We start from the raw sequence: 20,000 nt of genomic DNA on the forward strand, positions 1-20,000 counted from the left end.
TAGAAGTTCATCCTCCTCCAGAAAATGAGGGAGTTGAAGACTACACACGCATTAGTTTTAATCCTGTTAATGAAAATGCAGATGTGGACCACAAAGATTTCAGTGATCTAGATTTTGAGGGAAATTCCCAAGAAGCATGTAATAATGATAAACAGATTGAAAGTAGTGACAATCTCAATGGAAAAATGATCAGAAAACTCACAGACTTTGTGATTGACAGACTGCAAGAACAAAAAAGAGTGCAGAAAATACATGTAAGAAAAAATATTTGTCTTGGCTACAGAGTGCTTCCATTTCCATGCGATGCTTCTCCGTTGTCTAGTATTCTGCAGAGTCATCCATCTTTAGTTATTATTAGTAGGGAGAGCATAGCTTTTTCTGCTTTCAAAGATGAAGTGTATTTTATCGCAAATATAAGGAAAGTTAAGTCACCAAGAGAAAATTCTGAAAAGCCAAGTAATGTTAAGGAGGAAAGTAAAACAAGTGAAGGGAAGAAAACAAATAAGTCAAGTATTAGGCAAGAACCAGAAAGCCAAAAGCTTTTTGCAGTAATTGTGTGGGAGAACTTTGTAAGGGGAAGACCTGATAATACATTTTTTATACAAGAAATGAACATGATTATTCAAAGGAACAACTGTGTGATGCCTAACTGCTGCAGAAGACAGATGAATTTAGAAATTACAAGTACTGTGGAGATAAGATCTACTGAATCCAGTATCACTGCAGTGCCAGTTTCTGTTGATGTTGCACTACTAACACATACATATGATATTAAAAAAGAAACTCTCTTGGATGGTTTAAAAACCTTACTTCGGAATCTTGTTGAAGAGTGTATGGTCATCATAAATCCAGGCACCATTATGGAAGTTAAGTTAGAAGAAAAGTACATTGATATTTGCCTTTTAACAAGGAATGGCTTTCCCTTAAAGCTTACAAAGAAATCAGTTGTAATATTAGAAACAACTTTTTTGACTCAGATACCCAGTCTTCCATATATACCAAATTCGGTCAGTGATCTTGATGCTTATTTCTTTGCAAAATATTCATATCTTGGTGAAGATGAGGTCATGACTAATCTAAAGCAGTATATAGTGATGGGTCTTGGACTTAAAATGTCAGCACCAAGAACAGTTCCTCAATTTGCTCTACTCTGTGGTAGTAAAGGCTCCGGAAAGACCAGCTTAGTGGAGACACTTATTGAAGATTTGTCTGCATCCACATATCACATCTACTGTGATATAGTCAGCTTTAAACAACTAAAAGGAAAGAAGATGGAGACTATAGAAAAAAAGTTACAATTATTATTGAGAGAAGCAATTTTCAGGAGACCTTCTCTTGTGGTTTTGGAAGATCTTGACTATCTAGTTCCACTGGAAGGTACTGATCAAGAATTGGGCCCAGTGTATGAACATGTCATGCAGGTTGTTAACATGCTCAGGAAACTTTTAGATGATCTTTTACGATTTTGTTCTGATTCAGAATCCCCTTCAGTGATGGTGGTTGGGACATGTATAGCAAGAACAAGTGTCCATCCCCTTCTAGTCAGTCCTCAAGGTTGTCACTACTTTCCCTGCACCTTTAAGATTCCCCCATTGGAAACAGAAGGCCGTGTAAAGGCCTTTATGACGATGCTCAATGTACACTGTGAGAAATTTGCAGCCACAAAGAAGGGAATCTCTCTTTGCCAGTGCTTCCCTGAAGCTGATGAGCACTGCATATTCTGTGGGTATTCTGAGTCAGAAAAGTACCAGGTGGATATGAAAGTCATTGGCAGAAGGACTGAAAGTTTTGTGCTCCCTGACCTGAACCATTTAGCTTTCAGAACTTTCTTCCAAGCAAGGGATAGGTGGGAAAGAAGTAACACTTCAAGAGAAAAAAAGGAAAGTATGAAAAAAACTAATAGTGATTTTGTTAAGGACACAATTTTTTTGTGTAAAACTACTACAAGTAATACAGTTCATGAAAGCAGCACACCCTGGAAAGTTCTTCAATGTGATGTGGATGCAGCTCTTGATGGCTACACATCTCTGGCCTTAAGAGGTGGGTTGAAGACACAGATATTGGTATGCATCCTTGCAGACACACTTGCAAACTAATGTACATAGCCACCTCCCCCTACACATGATAATCAGGACTAGCAAAATTCAGTATAATTGTCCTTGAAGTTGTTTTAATGTAGCAGCCGAATATCTGTCATTTTAGTACATGTGAAACAAAGTCTTATTAAAAAGATGACTTGAATCATTTGTATAGTAGAGATAAATAATCATAATGTAACCTCTCCAGGGATATCCCTATCGGAGAAGAAGGCTGATGAGGGCTTCAAAGTGGGTGGCATGAAAGATGCCAAGAAGATCTTAGAGGAGACGCTGACATGGCCCTCATTATATCCCAACTTGTTCAACAAAGTTAATCTGAGATTGCGGTCTGGGGTCTTGCTCTATGGCCCTCCAGGCTGTGGCAAAACTCTCCTAGCTAATGCTATCGCAGCTTACTGTCAGCTGAACTTCATTTCAGTCAAGGTTTGTTGTCTTATACTTCATAGATGTTACAATCCTGATCTGATTCTGAAATTGATCTTAAACTTTATTACTGCATTTTGTCTATTTTGATATTGTTTCTAGAAAGCATTATATGTTTGGTCCAATATTGATACTTTATTATTTTTGCAGGGACCAGAGCTTTTGTCCAAGTACATTGGTGCAAGTGAGCAGGCAGTTAGAGACGCTTTTGAGAGGTAAGTAAAAAAAAAAAGAAAAAAAAAAAGAAAAAAGAAAAAAATATATATATATATATTTATATATATATATATATATATATATATATATATATATATATATATATATATAATGCAAGTATAATATATATGAAAATATAGTTATTTTTTGTAAAATTTATAGTGTGTTAAATGGAGGAAAATCATTGTCAGGCAGATATTTCTCCTTTTTTGTTTGTCTTGGTGTAATAAAATTTTCAAGAAACTGTTAGTTGATAATAATAGGGAAAGAATTGATATAACATTTCTGTTGAACTGATTCAACTATTTAGATACAACAGTAAAGAGTTCATTTTGTTTTGAATAATGTACAATATTAAAAAGAATTTTCTTCATGTTAACAGAGCTTCAAGTGCCAAACCTTGTGTCTTATTCTTCGATGAATTTGAGTCGATTGCTCCAAGGCGTGGACATGATAGCACTGGGGTGACAGATCGTGTGGTGAATCAGCTACTTACACAGATGGATGGTGTTGAAGGCCTCACTGGAGTTTACATCTTGGCTGCAACCTCCAGGCCAGACCTGATTGATCCTGCACTGCTTCGGCCAGGTGATTTGTTATGAACTGCACTTTACCTCTTTTTCTTGTCATGATTTTGAAAGGAAATGAATATTGCTATTTCTGATAATATTTATTTGTTTGGTCAATTTTTAGGTACTTCAAAATGCTATCTTTTTCAAGATGGTATTTGGAATAGTATTGAGCAAAAATTAAATTCTACTGCGTGATGCATAGGAGATCATGATTTTATAAACTGTGTTTTTCTGTTTCAGGCCGTCTTGATAAGTGTGTATATTGTCCAATGCCGTCAGAAAAGGACAGAAAAGAAATCCTACAAGTTTTAAGTCAGGATGTTGACTTAGGAGAAGAAGTAGATTGGTCAGAGGTTGCCAGTTTAACTGAAAGCTTTTCTGGGGCAGACTTACAAAGTATTTTGTCAACAGCACAAGTTGCAGTTGCTCAGGAAGCCTTTGGTGATGATCTTTATAAGGGTGTTATTCCACCAGTTAAAGAGGAGAGAGATACAGCTGGTGTCAAAGATGATAAAGACAATATTGAAGAACCTGTATCATTTCATGCTGCTGTAATTAATGAGGAAGACCCGGGAGAAAACTCAGTTTACCAAGGAGCACATAGTGTTGAGAAAATACAAGAACAAGTCCTAATTGAAAAGGAAAAGAAAAGAGTCATATATAGTCAAAAGAGCTATATTTCTGAAAATGAGATGTCAGATGATCAGATAAGAACAAATGATGCCTTTTCTGAGCCTGTGAAACCCAATAGTGCCAAGCAGCAGGACTCCACACAATCTAGTTTTAAGATTTATTATAGGCACATTGCAGCTGCATTGAAAGAGGTGAAGCCATCAGTCACACAGACTGACCAAAGAAGATATGCACAGTTGTATGCTAGTTTTACTAGTTCAAGGGAAGGGAATTTTGGACAGCCATCTCCAGGAAAAAGAGCAACATTAGCATAACATAAGAATGAGTTTTTATATTATGAATGCTTTTGACTCATTTAGAAGTAATGTGATACAAAATCTGTGATTTGCTTTCCTTCCTGTTACATGCACTGTATGTACCTACATGTTGTTTTCTTTAGCCCTGCAAGTTATTTACACTGGCTATATACAACTAGACGACCTGGTGGTACGTTTGAAAATATCTGTCAGGTGCAGCCTCAGTTGAGACAAAATCCTGAGATGATGCCAAATTCCTAATCTTTCTAGTTGAGACATGAATAGAATACTTGCTCTATCAATAGAATTTGCAACCCTGAAAATCCCTGTACATAGTGAAAATACAGTTGCTTCCTGTGCTACTGAATATAAATTGCAGGATAGATAATAAAAAATTATCATATTTGAACACTGTTCATTCCAACAAATATGCTGTAAAGATTCATTCATTCTCATTTATACTTTTTTGTCTAAATTTCAGCTTTTCAGTAGAGTAACTGGGATTGGCCAACCTTATCCATTTTACTTCGACTAACTTGAGATATTTTGGAGTTTCCCTGAAATGTAAAATATAAATAAATGTTGGGAGATGTATTCAGCATTTTCATTGAACTGTTGTATATCTGTGCATGTGTGTGTGTGTGTATATTTGGTTTGAGTTTTCAAGAACTGAAGAATATGCCTTGAATATATAGGTATTATACTATCATAATTTCATTCTTCTAAAATAGATCACATCCTATACATAAATAATTGTAGAATGATATGTACTGGTAATATACAGTCTTTAAGAAAATACTGAGTATTGAAAAGGATAGAAATACTAGTAAATGGGTACCATTAAAAGTGCAAATCCTTTTTAGGCAGAAGTTGGGTTGATAAACTTGAAATAAATGTATATTGCTATTGGAAGACTGTTTTTTTCTAGAGAAACTGATATAATATTGTGTAAGATAAGTGAGATTTGTTTCTGATTGCAGATGTGGCATAAATTGAGACCATCTACAACAATCATTCCTTGCTTAAAGAAATTATGATGATATCTTGAATATAATATTAAACAGAGAATATCAGGAAAGCCAGACTTATGGGAGATTGGGATATTTAAAAGAGAAACTTTTACTTACTTGCTGTCAAAGCTATGCTAATCAGCTTTTGTATCAGCCCTGGATTATCCATTAAACAATATTAGCACATGCTTTAGACAGCAAGGAAAGGGGATATCATAGAGTATTAGTGCTATATCTTTTGCCACCAAATTTTAGGAAATCCAGATATACAGAAAGGGCCTGTTGTTATAACTTAAGGATGTCAGATTATCAATATTTACATATTACATTATTTCATCTGATCATTCTGGGAGGAAAAATATTTTTTCTCAAAAAATAGCCAGGGGCACATTGTAACATATAATACTCTGAAAATTACTTAGAACCATGGTAGAGAAACAAGACAGCTCAGGGTCATACAAGCTTTACCTAAGGGTTTCTTTTTAAGAATTGTATTCAAGCTTGAGGGATAACTGGACATGTTTATACAAACATAATTATTTAAATTTGTAACAACTTTTAATATTCCAATCTAATTTTCCTTTATAAATTACTGAAAGCACAAGGCATCTTTGAAAGGTTACAAAATTATCTTGAGTGCCTATAGAATAACCAAATTTCTGAATGATGCTTGTATTTGTCTTGAATTGCTTTTATATTTTTACTGTAGGAAAATTAGAAGTATATTAAGATGTATTGAGCTGTCTGACACAAAAAGGTAGATGCTGGAAATTATTTGCAAATTTGATAACTGCACCATTGTATTATGGGTATAAAAAGCTGCATGATACACAAATACCCATTTAATGCATGTTATGTAAATACTAAACTATCTTGCATTAATTCTGTCTGCTTATTTTTTCAGGTGGCAGTAGTAATGAATAAAACGGACTGCGTCTTGAGTCGTGCCAGCAATGAATTGCTGAATGCGATGCGCTTTGATGACCTGAAGGAGTATGCACCGCAGCAACTCACAACCTTTGAAGTGAGTGCTCTTGCTGGGAAAGGACTGAGACCTCTTCTGGAGTGGGTGAAAGGAACCAAGCCAAAGCCAAAGTAGAGCAGGTGAATAGAACTGAGTAACTTTCATTTTGAAAGTTAGGCAAAGAAATTTGACTAAAAAGCAAAATGAAAAGGGGCTTGTCAAGTATGAGTTTGACAGCAGAATATCTAATTACACAAAATATTACCTAATAACTGATCTCACTACCATCTACCATCTGCAAGTTATTTGAAATAAATCTCCTGTACTCAGGAAATCATATAATTTTATACAAATGCAGTTGTAACAACTGGATTAATGAAATATTCCCTGTCAAAATACGTAAACTCATAAATCATTTTTTAATGTCTTACAAAATGTCCTTAAAGAACTGGTTAAAAACAGAGATGCTGTTAGGATCTTACGACATTGATGGATTAATCCTAGCCAGAATTTTTTGAAGTTTTCACTTACACTGTTTTGTTGAAGGTATTTCAGAATAAAATATGAAATGTGAGACACCAACCTTTAACAAAAGGTTCCAGTTAGGTGCAATGGCAAGCAAGCTTCTAAAAGATGAATAAACCATTTGGTATAATAGCTCAACAGTGATTAAAAACAATATATTCAGTTCTTGACACTTGACCCACATTATATACTAGACATGCTTTATAGGTGCTGACATTCCACTTGCAAGATTCTGTATGACTGGTAATATGTGTGTAGTAGATATATCAAGGAAATTGTTATATGCTAATAAACCTATAGAGATGTAGAAATTAAAAAATTTAAGTCTATAATACATTATGAACACGATAACTGAAGAGAAGAGAAGAATGAATCATGATACTAAAACGACTGTCTGGAATAAAATCCGTCCATAATAAAAATCCTGGTAGTACATAAATTAAAATAATTGGACTTTATTTTATCCATATGTGCCTTTTGTAAACAAATAGTATCCACAATAAAGAATTGAGAAGGAACTTACTTGTCATTAAATACAACACCTTTCAGCAGTATTATTTATGAAATGGTAGGACTTGCAAATGAAAGGAATCATGCTAGACAAAATTAAATGACCCATTGATGCCAGGTTTGCATGTACAAATGAACTGTCCACTATAGTTGTTATTTTTGATTACATATATATTGTTCCAGAAGTGCCTAGTTGCCCAGAAGTGCCTAGTTGCCAAGGGGTTAATGAGTAACCACACTCATTTATTCTATATTAAATTTTTGCAAAGAAAAGTTTTTTTTTTATTACTAATACTGTTAGTAACATCATAATAATAACAATGATGATGATACTAATAATTATAATGAAGATAACATTCATAATAATAATAATAATAAAACTTAACCCATTGGTTAAAGATGACAAGATATACATGCCTTGGTCATTGAAATTTTATTTTAATTGTGTTAACATATATATGGCTCTACATCTTCTTTGCCACCAAGGAGTCAATTCTTAATTCTACCTATTTGACAAGCTTACCTTTTTCCTTGATTTTTGGAAAGATCATTTTTAATTTCAAATTCTTATTAGCATTTTAACATCATAAATCATAATTCCAGTAATAATAGGATCAATATTAATAGCATTATAAAACATATATATTAAATTCAAAGAATGGGGGAATCAGGTGTGGTCATATAGGACCTACTAATTGACTCCTTGGTGGCTGAGCACTTGTAATCTGTGTGCAACAAAACTCCTAAAATACTACAGTGAACAGTACATGAACCCGTGACCAATGGTTTACAGAAGAGGTAATCAGTTGAGATCCAGGTAGCCCTAATAAACTTTTCCTTGGTGATTAAGCGTTCATAAAACTATTTATGTATAAACAATATTATTATTAATACCTCACTATACTGCCTGAATCCAGAGTCCATTGCTTAAAATATTTCTTCTTATGATAAGACACATAATTTCACTACTATTTGTATATTTGATTATGTGTATTTACAATGAATGTTTAAAAATATTTCATTATTGTTTATTTGATTTAATGGTAAGCTGTTATTTGCAAATTAATATATCTTAATTAACATTTCTTAACCCAATGCCTCTGGGGAAAATGAATAAAAAATGGGGAAAATGCTGTGCTCATTTTCTATATTTTTTGTGAAATGTCTCTGCACATACATGGCTCTCCTAGTGCTTAGCCACAAAGGAGTCAATTAGTAGACCTTGTGACCTTACCTTATTTGAATTATAAGTACTATAATGTTATAAACATTAGTAAGAGTAAAATAAGATAACATAAAATATTTTCATAAATCAAAGAAAAGGGTAGACTGGCGAGACAGGCAGTACTCGTAACTGGCTCATTGGTGACTTAGTACGAGTGTAGCTATCTCTGTGTAAAAACAATCAAACAAGTAACTCACAGTGGGCATAGCACGTACGTACACATCATGCCTGTCGGCATGGAAGGGGGGGATATATATATATATATATATATATATATATATATATATATATATATATATATATATATATATATATATATATATATATATGAAGCAGAGTCAATAGCAACAACACATGAACAAAATCTCCACTTCACAATAATTCTCCTTATCTGCAGAATAGGTTGAGAAAAACTAACACGAGAACTCAACATTTTAATTCAGTATTTTATACAAAAGTCACATTTCTGGACTGCACTGTATCTCTTCATATGTGCATATCTACAAAACCAGTATCTGATCACTAATATTTATGTGGCCGAACAGGGTTGTTGGGGTCAAATAATTTGGGATCCTTCAAGAAATCTACACTCTTCAGCATCACTGGCATGAAACCTGTGAAAACATGAGAAAATTAGACGTACTCTGGAGACAAATTGTTTTTTAATGATCTTATAGAATTTAAAGGATGTAATCTTTCAGTGAGTGATTAAACATAAAAGAGTAACACTTATAAATTCAATTCAAATTTCTGACTTCCAGTGAACTACGAAACAAGAAAATAATGAAAGAGGAAAAGAACGAATGCAATAACTGATCTGGAATGTAAAACTGAAAAGGCAAATTGATGAACAGGAGAAAAAAAGATAATTCTGTGTCTACTTATCACAGAAATAAATAAAGGAAGTAGCAGAAAAGGAGAGAGAAAAAAAAAAAAGTCAATTTGAAAAAAAAAAAAAAAAAAAATAATAATAGCAAGAAAGAAATTGGAAACTCAATAACTAAGCTAAAACCATTACTTAATAAAAGACCAAAATGACTGGGCCACAGTCTGTGACCAACTCTAGCAACCACTTTTTGTTTTCTATTTTTCACAGACAGCAAAAACTACTTATTTCGGTATCTCACCTGCATCTCTGCTCTTTTGTATTTCTCGTTCCAGTATTGATTGTTGTCTCCGACATAACCTGGTAATATGCCTGCCGTAAATCTGTCCAGTGAAAGGTGATACAAACTGGGAAAGCAATCTAATATTCTTGTAGTCCAAATGCACCTTGTAGTTGCAGAGTATGCACTGTAATTTCTCTCTCTCATAGGGGTTTGGCATTTCGACAGGCTGAAAAATTAAGCAAAGTGACAGATATTACTAACCTTGTGTTTATATTGTGTAAATATGAAACTAATGGACTGATAATATATTTGGAGAACAAATTCTGAATCCTTGAAAAGTATGATAAAAATAAATTCTCCTACAAATTATCAGGACTGAAATTCATGTTTTCATTAAAGTAGGAGGGGGTTACCAATACCTATATTTTGACAATTTTCAATATTTCTTCCACTGGCCATACCCCAGTTATGGACTGCTTAACCTTTACTCTGAGGGGTATTTATCATGTAAGAAATACACTTAGGTAGTGAACAGTTTCTTTACACATATTGAGGAACCTGGAAGCTTTAATTAAACATGATTTCTCTTTTGGTATGTGGAATTAATTCATTTTCAAAACAAACAATACCTGGGGAATGTATAAAGAAACAAATTTATCCTAAAATGCATTATTAACCTTTAAATCAAGGTCCTAAACCATAACCTTTAACCCTTTATGCTGGCTCCACAAATACATTGTCACCATGGAGTCTTTTTTTTATTTTTGGACGAGTTTCTTTGTCAATGTTAGTGTTTCAATAACATTACAATATTCATGATGTTAATAATAATAATAAAAGTACTGACAATAACCCATTGTTGACGGGAAAATGCAGTGCTAATTCTTAAAAATCTGATAGGCTTAGCCACAAAGGAGTTAATTAGTAGACTTTACCTGATGTTACCTTTCCTTGAATTTCTGGGAATTTTTTTTTACAGATGCTATCAACATCAATGGTGTTATTCTTATTTTAAACAATATAATTACTATAATGTTATTAACATTAGTAACAGCAATATAAGATAACATAAAATATTTTCGAAAATCAAGGAAAAGGTGAGACAAGTAGTACTCATAATCAGCTCATTGGTACCTTAGTATAAGTGGAGCCATTCATGTGTAAAATCAATTAATAAAGTAATCTCACAGTGGGCATGACATGTACGTATATGCCATGCCTGTCGGTTTTGAGTTAATAGCATTACGGGCGACAGTACATTAACACACAAAGAGTTAATACAAACATAAGAACATTCAAAAGTATATATTAAATTCTCTTATAATCCAAATTTTCCTTAAACACTCTATTCACTGCAAAATTTCAGTCCCAAAATAAATAAAAATAAACACTGTTGGCTTGTATTCAGAAAGATTTATTTCTTATTAGAGTGCATTTTCAATGTTTTTCAGTAAAACAAACACACACACACACACACACACACACACACACACACACACACACACACACACACACACACACACACACAGAGAGAGAGAGAGAGAGAGAGAGAGAGAGAGAGAGAGAGAGAGAGAGAGAGAGAGAGAGAGAGAGAGAGAGAGAGAGAGAGAGAGAGAGAGAGAGAGAGAAAGTGTATCACCAAAGTAAAGCTGAAAGCAACACAGATGGCACAAAAAGTAGACAAACATCCAAATAACGTTACAAACGGTGAAACAAAGGACATTCACAACTGGCCAACTATTCTTTATCCTCAAAAATATATCAAACAAATACATAAATGAAATACTCATTACCATATCCATATTCCTTTGTTTGATCAACAGCTGCTCCACTTCTGATGCGTTATATACATCCGTTTCTTTACTTTCTGTCTGGGAGGGGGAGGAAGTTACAGAGCTTGGGCTTGTGGTTGTGCTGCATGGTGATACTGTCATTCCTGTAATACACATGAACATTAACACATATGAGCTTCAGTAAAACATGTGCAATTACACATGTTACAATTTGGAAAATTAATTTAATATGATCTTAGCATGTATATGTATATGTATATGTATATGTATATGTGTGTGTGTATACATACATACATACATACATACATATATATATATATATATATATATATATATATATATATATATATATATATATATATATTTACACACACACACACACACACACACACACACACACACACACACAGACACACACACACACACACACACATATTTATATACATACATACATACATACATACATACATGTGTGTGTGTGTGTGTGTGTGTGTGTGTGTGTATGTGTGTGTGTGTGTATGTGTGTGTGTGTGTGTGTGTGTGTGTGTGTGTGTGTGTGTATGTATATGTCTATACACACACACACACACACACACACACACACACACACACACACACACACACACACACACACACACACACACACACACACACACACACACACAAGCAAGATAGATTGACAAAGAGATATAGAAGTATTTATGTACAGAAACATATATTAGAGAAAGGAAACACCCATAATACCTTCTTACCTTTTCTTATGACCGTCTGTATTGTTCAAAATCAAAATTTGATGAGCCCTATATCAGAGATTGCCTACATGAGACACTGGCTGTGACCTTGATTTTAGTATTACTAAAGATCAACTGTGAGACTCCATTAAGCTAATTAGATTACCACTTATTGATTTTGACCTTGTTATATGACCTTGACTTTTAATTCTCCTAGTCTACATTCCTCTGTCCCACCCTCTCCCTCTACAGCATTTTTAGACACCCACCTCAGAACAGAATTATGTTTCCTTAGTCACTTAGCAAAACTAGCACCCTTCACATGGAGTGTAACATTGCTTTTACCAATTACTTTTCGTATAAATTGCCGGTAGCTTTGAGTGGTTTGGAGAAAAAGCCCATATATGTGAGTGTACTGACATTGGAAAATTTATTTTATCGTCTTTTCTTGAAGCACACATATTTCTAAGTCACCTGTAATTACTCAACATTGCAATCTTAGATAATATGTTTTTGTGAATGCGTTTAAGACCACTGAGATTGGTTACAAAAAAGTTGCAACCTCCAGAAATCTATTTTCTATAATCGGCTTGCAAGAAAATTCAACATGTAGCTACTAATGAGGTAAGATTGTTCAAGGTTTTTCTTACATGAGCATACTGATGTGAAGGAACCATACAGATCCCTATTGCTCTTGGACACCTGCATTCCTATTACTGATGAGAAGAATTATTTTGCTGTGAGGTTTATGCTTCGGTAATTTTCTAGAACTAATCTGCATATCCAAACCTATCAAATGGACTTTTATCAGTATTGCAGAAATGGTCAAGAGAATTAATAAACAAGTCATCAAGGGGTCAACTACTTATCCTACCTATCTCATCTGGAATAACATAATAATATTATAATCATCAAAATATCAAAATTATTAATAACATTATGGACTAAATTAGCATTAGAAAAAAAAGGAAAGAAAATTCAAGGGATGGGGAAATCAGGTGAGTTTTGAGCTACTAACTCCTTGGAGCCATCTGCTCAACCAACAGCAAAATCAAAAACAATCCATCAAGCAAGACAGTGCTTCAAAAGTTTCCAAAGTAAATATTCAGAATATCTTTACATAACCATGACAATATTGTTATCAATTGAATCCTCTCACTCTCTAATACCTATATATATAGAAATTATATCATGGAAACCCCCCAAATACCTACAATCTTGGCCCCATAGAAGGGGAGGGCATGAATGGTACCAGGGAAATTGTGTGTAAAATACAAATATACCGAGGACTGGTCAACATATAGTCAAATGCAGGGAGCCCAGATAACTGCAACCCCCCCCCCCCCCCCATGGGGTGCTTCTGTCCCCTAACCCCCACCCTGGACAACAAAGAATCCACCACGCATGTACGGCAGGATAGAGTCTAGGACAGACTTGGCATCGGGCACTCTTGTATATTGAACGTACACTCTACCCTGTTGTGAATATGTGGAGGAGTCTCTGTTTATCAGGGTGGAGGTTGGGAGGGCAGCAGTCCCCAAGGTGGGGGCTCACAGGGTTTACAGCCCCCTACATTATACAATATAGTAATTTATTATATTAACATATTTCAAGTCAGTTCCTGTTTTACCTAGCAATTTCCCTATTACTTTTCATGTCCTACCCTGCTAATGGGGCTAAGAATGTGGGGGTTTGGGGGTTCCATAGCAATTGTCCTTTATATATGGGTTGTACACATTTGAGAGGCATCAATATATACCAACCTTGTTGTAATTGCTCATGCAAATGTATTTTAACCCCTTTCCAATGGGTACGACGTGTAGACACATGCTATGCCCACTGTGAGTACTTGTTTGATTGTTTTTACATATAGATGGCTACACTTGTACTAAGTCACCAATGAGCCAGTTACGAGTACTGCCTGTCTTGCCCGTTCACTCTTTTCTTTAATTTATGAAATATTTTACGTTATCTTATTTTGCTGTTGCTAATTAAAAAAAAAAAAAAAACATTATAATAATTATAATGTTTATAATAAAAATAACACCATCAATATTTATAGCACTAGTATAAAATACGTTTTTTCCCGCCAATTCAAATCAGGTACGGTCCCAAGGTCTACTAATCGACTCCTTTGTGGCTAAGCACTAGCAGAGCCGTCGATGGGCAGACATTTCACAAAAAAATATAGAAAATAGGCACAGAATTTTCCCCATTTTTTTATCATTTTCCCTGGCGGAAAATCATTATCCCCCCAAGAGGGGTGATAATGGTTAGAAGAAATAAATGTGGCAGACATCAAAGGTTATATAGCACTATGGTAGAGGGTTTTTTTGAGACTGGGAAGAAGAGGGGAAACTTGAGAAGGAGGAGGATGGATATCGGCAAATATTTTGAATGTAGAGTAAATAGAAATAGAGGGTGGAAGGGGAGTGGAGCATTTTCTTTAGTCAATGTTTAGGAATTTTAGGATGTCTTCAAGATTTTCTGGAGGAGAGTTGGGTAGGGAGATATTCTTATGTGGAAGAGAAGAGGGAATAGATGTCCAAAGAGCAAAGGGAGTGGTAGGTGTAGGAGAGGATGTGATAGAAGAAGGGGGTGAAACTTTTAGATTGTCTGGTACAACAGTTAAAGTGAGAAGGAGGATGGGTAGGCACTGGGAAAGTGGTATAGATTGGAGTAACTGGATTTAGACTGGAAAAGGAATTTGACTGGGGGAGAGAGGGAGTAAAGTAGGATGGTTCTGGGTAGAGAGAAGATATATTCGGGGAGATGCTGAGACTTCTTGAGAAGATGAGAGGGGAGTGGAACGAAGTACAATTTTGGAAAAGGTAGAAAGAGAAAAACCTTGTCAAACCTTGTAACTGGATTTAGACTGGAAAAGGAATTTGACTGGGGGAGAGAGGGAGTAAAGTAGGATGGTTCTGGGTAGAGAGAAGATATATTCGGGGAGATGCTGAGACTTCTTGAGAAGATGGGAGGGGAGTGGAACGAAGTACAATTTTGGAATAGGTAGAAAGAGAAAAACCTTGTCAAACCGTCATGACCAGGTTGAGCGCATAGAGGGCAGCGGGTTGTGGAGCACCAGTGTTTGGCTGGGTGGCCAAAATGCCAATATTTCTGACACTGACAGGGGAGGATTCAATATGGTCAGATAGGACATGACACTCTACCAATATAAACTTCATGGGAGAAGCTAATCTTGGTAATATTGGGTTTATATTGGCCTTTGGGTGGAATATTGTAGCACTGGACTGCTATTACATAATAGTCAAGGCATGCAAGCAAGTCATTTTCTCAGTCTGACCAGTCCTTGCCCTAATAAGGGTAAAAGATCTTAATTATTGACCAGGGTGAGCCTGAAATAAATGGGGAGATGAAGAGGTCTACCTCTCTGGGTCCCCATGAGGGTTAAGAGCTAGGCAATTAACCAAGGGAATACTGTGCCCATGGCTTCTGGTGGCCTCCACCCTAGGAAGTAGAAAGAAGGGGATGAAGAAGAAAAGGAAAGATCATGCAAAATTACTCAGGCAAGGGCTGAGGTCCAAGGCAGGGGTGTTCCCTACACTAAGCCCCAGTCTCTGTCTCCTGAGTCCACCCACGACAGGAGGAAGGTTGCAGGGGCACAGTCCCCTGCTTTAGACAATACAGTGACTGATTCTGTGTATATGATTTATATTTTAGCCCATAATTTCTCCAGTAACTTTCATGTCCTCCCCTGCTATCGAGACCAACACTGTTGTTAATAGGTGGGGGGGTCTGCAGCAAAAGTTTTATGTATTTAGATGATAAAGAGTGAAAGGAATCCATTGATACAATAATCTTTGCTCTCAATTATGCGAAGGTATTCTGAAAGATGACCACAGATGTATTCAAATGCGCTGATCAGTATTCTCTAATGGACCCTTATCGACCTTGCAGCTAAATCTTTTTTAGAAGATTCACTAGGAAAATTTTTTGTAATGAAGGGATCTTACCATATAACTTTTAAAATATAAATATGATATTACATAAGGGAATATTAGAAATGGCAGATTTCGACTCATGTCCATCTACTTAAAGTTCTGGCTCGTAAACTACAATAACAATTATTAATCATCATTAAATAACATCGCAAGCACAGCACCCGGCAACATCCATATTTACGCAGACAAAACAACCTTTCTCTCATCATATTCTGCAATTCACATCACTTTCAATCAAATGACTCATCAGCGACTTACTCATCAACTGTGATCTTCCACGAAAGGAAAACAGGAGATAATCTTTGACAGAAAGAGCGAGTCGTCTGCTCCCGAAGGCCGCCATGATGCTTGTGTTGTTATTGTAGATTCATGGGTAACGTGAGTAACACAATATAACTGAATCTCCAATAACAATATAAAGTAACAATACAACAACCCAATAATAATCAAATACTCCCAATAACAATCAAATATTCCCAATAACAATATAAGTAACAATATAACTACCCACTTAACAATATAAGTAACAATATAACTACCCACTTATATTGTTATTGGAGATTCATGAGTAACGTGAATAACACAATATAACTGATGACTGAATAAGTGGGTCAATTGATTTAGGAGTAAGTATGATAATGGTAATATAATTAAATGGAATACTTTGAATAATATCAATGGTGGCCAAGAACTTGACATTTTACATCATCGCGATAGTAAATTTTAGGAATAATGAGTCTAATCACAATGCAAGAAAAATATAAATAGATGGTGGATCTATGGTAATCTATGAATCTATGGTTGTGATGGAATTAATTTGGTTTATGATATGATATATGATAATAGAGGACGATGTGATGTTCCTGTACTTAACGGAATATTCTTATATTACATGAGTAATGAAGCGTATTCTTCAAACTGATTTCCAGACACCTATTTACGAGGTTATGTATCAAAATGGTTTTCACTCTGATAAAAAAGATAATAGTGACAGGTTAATCATTATGTAGTACATCAACAGGAGATGAATTCTAATTACATAACAGTAAAAAGATACTATATTATTTTGATTAGTTTAAATTGTATAACAGAATACCAAGTCTGGAGTAACTGTTATTTTGAAAATAACAATAACAGCTCGGTGACCAGTAGAGAAAGAAAAACGAAAAATTATCAAATCATATCATAATAAAGTCGATTGTTTAGATCAATCCCTTAAATTATCATCGTGATATTTTATATAGTGAATATATAATCTTTTAATTCAGTCTTCATTGTAATGTTTAAGGCTTAGTTTTATTTTCTGCACAAAATGTAAAGTAAAAATACCAAAACAAAGCTCATCTTCTTAGCTTTCCAAAGGCATCGCTCGTATTTCTTTAATACGAAATGCGAATGAGATAACCCCTTCCCGATACCATTTAAAACAACCGACGAAGAGATGTATATACATAAAATAAGAATAACTATCCCCAAAGAGATAAAGCAGGTGATTTTCCTCTCCGCCGATGAAGAATTAAGGATTTAAAGACGATAGCTTTTGGGCGAGCGAGGTAGCGTTGGGGTGAAGTTAGAGTCGAACACCCTGCACAGGTAATCCTCACATAATTTACCCCTTTGCGCTGGATTTATCCCCTGCCGCTCTCCCCTGCACCCACTGGCGAGGAGGGGCTCAGGAGAGGAGGTCAGTCCTGTGGCTCAGGGTGACGCTGTGGCGTGGGGGAGCGAGGAAAGGTGCTGAGAGGCGGGTGGGAGGGGTCCTCATGTGTGGCTCGTTTCAGGCTGTTTGTGTGTGTCTGTGTGCTTTATCTATGGGTGGTTTCTTGAGGTGTGGGCGTTGGTGTTGTGTTTTAGGGAGGTGTGGGGTTGGTGGGGGAGAGGTGGCGGAGGGGATATTTTGACAGGTATGATATTTGTCTAGAGGGTTAGCATAACTGTGAGGTTCAAGGGAAGCATCGAGACACCACTAGTTGGTATTATGGGATAAGATGTGTAGTTCTGATTCTGCCATTTGTCATCTTGTGGAAGGTACTGTGCACACATGCTCACTCACACACATGCATACTTGCACACATGTGCATGCACAAACACACGCACATGCATGCATCTACACCAACACCCACACCCACATCCACACCTACACCTACACCTACACCTACACCTACACCTACACCTACACCTACACCTACACCTACACCTACACCTACACCCACACCCACACCCACACCCACACCCACACCCACACCCACACCCACACCCACACCCACACCCACACCCACACCCACACCCACACCCACACCCACACCCACACCCACACCCTCCCCCACACCCACACCCACACCCTCCCCCACACCCTCCCCCACACACAAATACATATATGTATGTATCCATACGAATACTTATGACACATGAACTCAGACTCTAACTCAAACTTAAACTGAAACACACAGTATGTACTGGTAAACATATACATAAATGCATACAGTATATATATATATATATATATATATATATATATATGTAAGCATAAAGATTTGGGAAATTTCCTGAAAAATGTCAGAATCTCAATTTGTGGTTTATTTCTTAGTGATAGATCCATTGTGAGGTGTAATATGGGTATTTGTTACCAAGAGCGATGCACCCTCCAGAAACAAAGTCCCAAAACCATCATGCGAACCCAAAATCTAAACCTAACCTTTACGCCTTCTATTTGTTCCCTTGACAGGAGGGCAAGCCCCCTGTACCCTCCTTTATTAGCACTTCATGTCAACTTATAGAAAACCCGACACTAAGAACTCTGGCTGTGTGAAGGTGTTGTAGACTTACTCTGAGCGGTGATATGCAACGGATATTTTCATCATGTCGCAGTAAATATAAGGCCTCTGCAACTGTACCTGTATTGTTTATTATCTATTTTTTATGCTCTATAAGATAGCTCTCGGTAACATTAACTGTAATATATATTTATAGTTGTTTTATTCATGGTTAGGCAATGATAGTGACAGTACTAGACCTGATAGGTAGGAAAGTCATATGATATTCATGTGAAAGTGCAATGTTAGATTATGTATTGTTGTTAAGGGACTGTACCATTGTGCCAATGCATGGATACTGCCATATTTGGTTGGTAGAGATTGGTAGGAGTTTGAAGGTTTGCTTCAATTCTAGAAAAATATGAAAGTATGTATTTATAAATATATTTTTTTCTCTGGTCCCTTTAAGTCTAGTGCAAAGTTATAATGATTGGTAAAAAATGAAAGGGGAATCTCAACTGCATTGTTTTTTTGTATAAATTCTACCCTGGAAACCACTCAGACATCATAACTTCTCCCTCTAACAACTCCATTGTCAAATTAGAAAAAAAGTTAGATTTCTCTTAACTTGATTGCAGATAATGTGTTTACCCTGTGTTACTTGGTATTACTGTACTCTGTGTTCTTGACTGTTCAGGAAATATGTGTTTTCTGTTTTATTGATTCATATGTGTCTTCCTTTATCCAATGTGTTTTACACTGAGTATCATTAACTTTTGCTCCTTTTCTGTATTGGAACCTTACAAGGACAAGCTGAGTTTGCCCCTCATGTTTCTTTGCCTTCTTCTCCCACCGTCTAGGCACTGCTTGATAATCCCTTGATATTGTAAAATGTTTTAAAAGCACTGGTTTGTTTTTCTCATTGTGACCTCACAATGGTTTGGCTCCCTTTTTTGTATAGAAGATTGTGTATTTTTTTTTTTTTTTTTTTTTTCCATTTATAAAGTTTTACTTGACAATTGTCATTACTTTTCCATTAGTGCTGTAGTCTTAATGATAGAAATGACTTACATTCTGATTTGTGTTATATTGTGGAATGCCCCAGTATTTATAGTATGGTGTAGTACTATATCTTATGAACTATGTCTACAATATCATAATTGAATGCATGTTGCA

General features: G+C 35.6%; 4 protein-coding genes across 8 annotated transcripts in view; 3 read left to right on the forward strand and 1 right to left on the reverse strand.

The window, feature by feature from the left end:
- LOC125036520 (peroxisome biogenesis factor 1-like) overlaps nt 1-4,833 on the forward strand; it is a 5,510-nt gene extending 677 nt beyond the window's left edge. Inside the window, exons 1-5 of the mRNA XM_047629166.1 lie at nt 1-2,040; nt 2,287-2,522; nt 2,673-2,737; nt 3,121-3,326; nt 3,551-4,833. The exon at nt 1-2,040 is cut by the window's left edge and continues 677 nt beyond it. Of these exons, the coding sequence (XP_047485122.1) occupies nt 1-2,040; nt 2,287-2,522; nt 2,673-2,737; nt 3,121-3,326; nt 3,551-4,257 (3,254 nt within the window). The 3' untranslated portion in view covers nt 4,258-4,833. The remainder of the gene's footprint in view (nt 2,041-2,286; nt 2,523-2,672; nt 2,738-3,120; nt 3,327-3,550) is intronic.
- Nucleotides 1-7,252, forward strand: part of LOC125036521 (ADP-ribosylation factor-like protein 16) — a 12,627-nt gene extending 5,375 nt beyond the window's left edge. For all 4 annotated transcript variants that reach the window (XM_047629168.1, XM_047629171.1, XM_047629170.1 and 1 more), the window contains one exon: nt 6,154-7,252. In XM_047629168.1, coding sequence (XP_047485124.1) covers nt 6,154-6,348 — 195 coding nt within the window. In that variant the 3' untranslated portion in view covers nt 6,349-7,252. The remainder of the gene's footprint in view (nt 1-6,153) is intronic.
- A 1,642-nt stretch (nt 7,253-8,894) lies between these two features.
- On the reverse strand, nt 8,895-16,480 carry LOC125036488 (28S ribosomal protein S18c, mitochondrial-like). The gene is made up of 4 exons (XM_047629109.1): nt 16,330-16,480; nt 11,376-11,518; nt 9,601-9,808; nt 8,895-9,087 (listed from the first exon to the last, which is right to left on the reverse strand). Exons 1-4 carry the CDS (start codon nt 16,412-16,414, stop codon nt 8,996-8,998), a joined length of 528 nt encoding a protein of 175 aa, XP_047485065.1. The 5' UTR covers nt 16,415-16,480; the 3' UTR covers nt 8,895-8,995.
- Nucleotides 16,481-17,550: 1,070 nt separating this feature from the next.
- The window catches only part of LOC125036487 (ELMO domain-containing protein 3-like), a 14,544-nt gene continuing 12,094 nt past the window's right edge, over nt 17,551-20,000 (forward strand). The window contains exon 1 of one of the 2 annotated variants that reach the window (XM_047629107.1): nt 17,551-17,664. The gene's annotated coding sequence lies outside the window, so the exon portion shown is untranslated. Of the gene's footprint in view, nt 17,756-20,000 lie in introns of both variants that reach the window. The other variant, XM_047629108.1, reaches the window with a different exon arrangement.

The sequence above is a fragment of the Penaeus chinensis genome, chromosome 21 (assembly GCF_019202785.1).
Source record: "Penaeus chinensis breed Huanghai No. 1 chromosome 21, ASM1920278v2, whole genome shotgun sequence".
Lineage (NCBI taxonomy): Eukaryota > Metazoa > Arthropoda > Malacostraca > Decapoda > Penaeidae > Penaeus > Penaeus chinensis.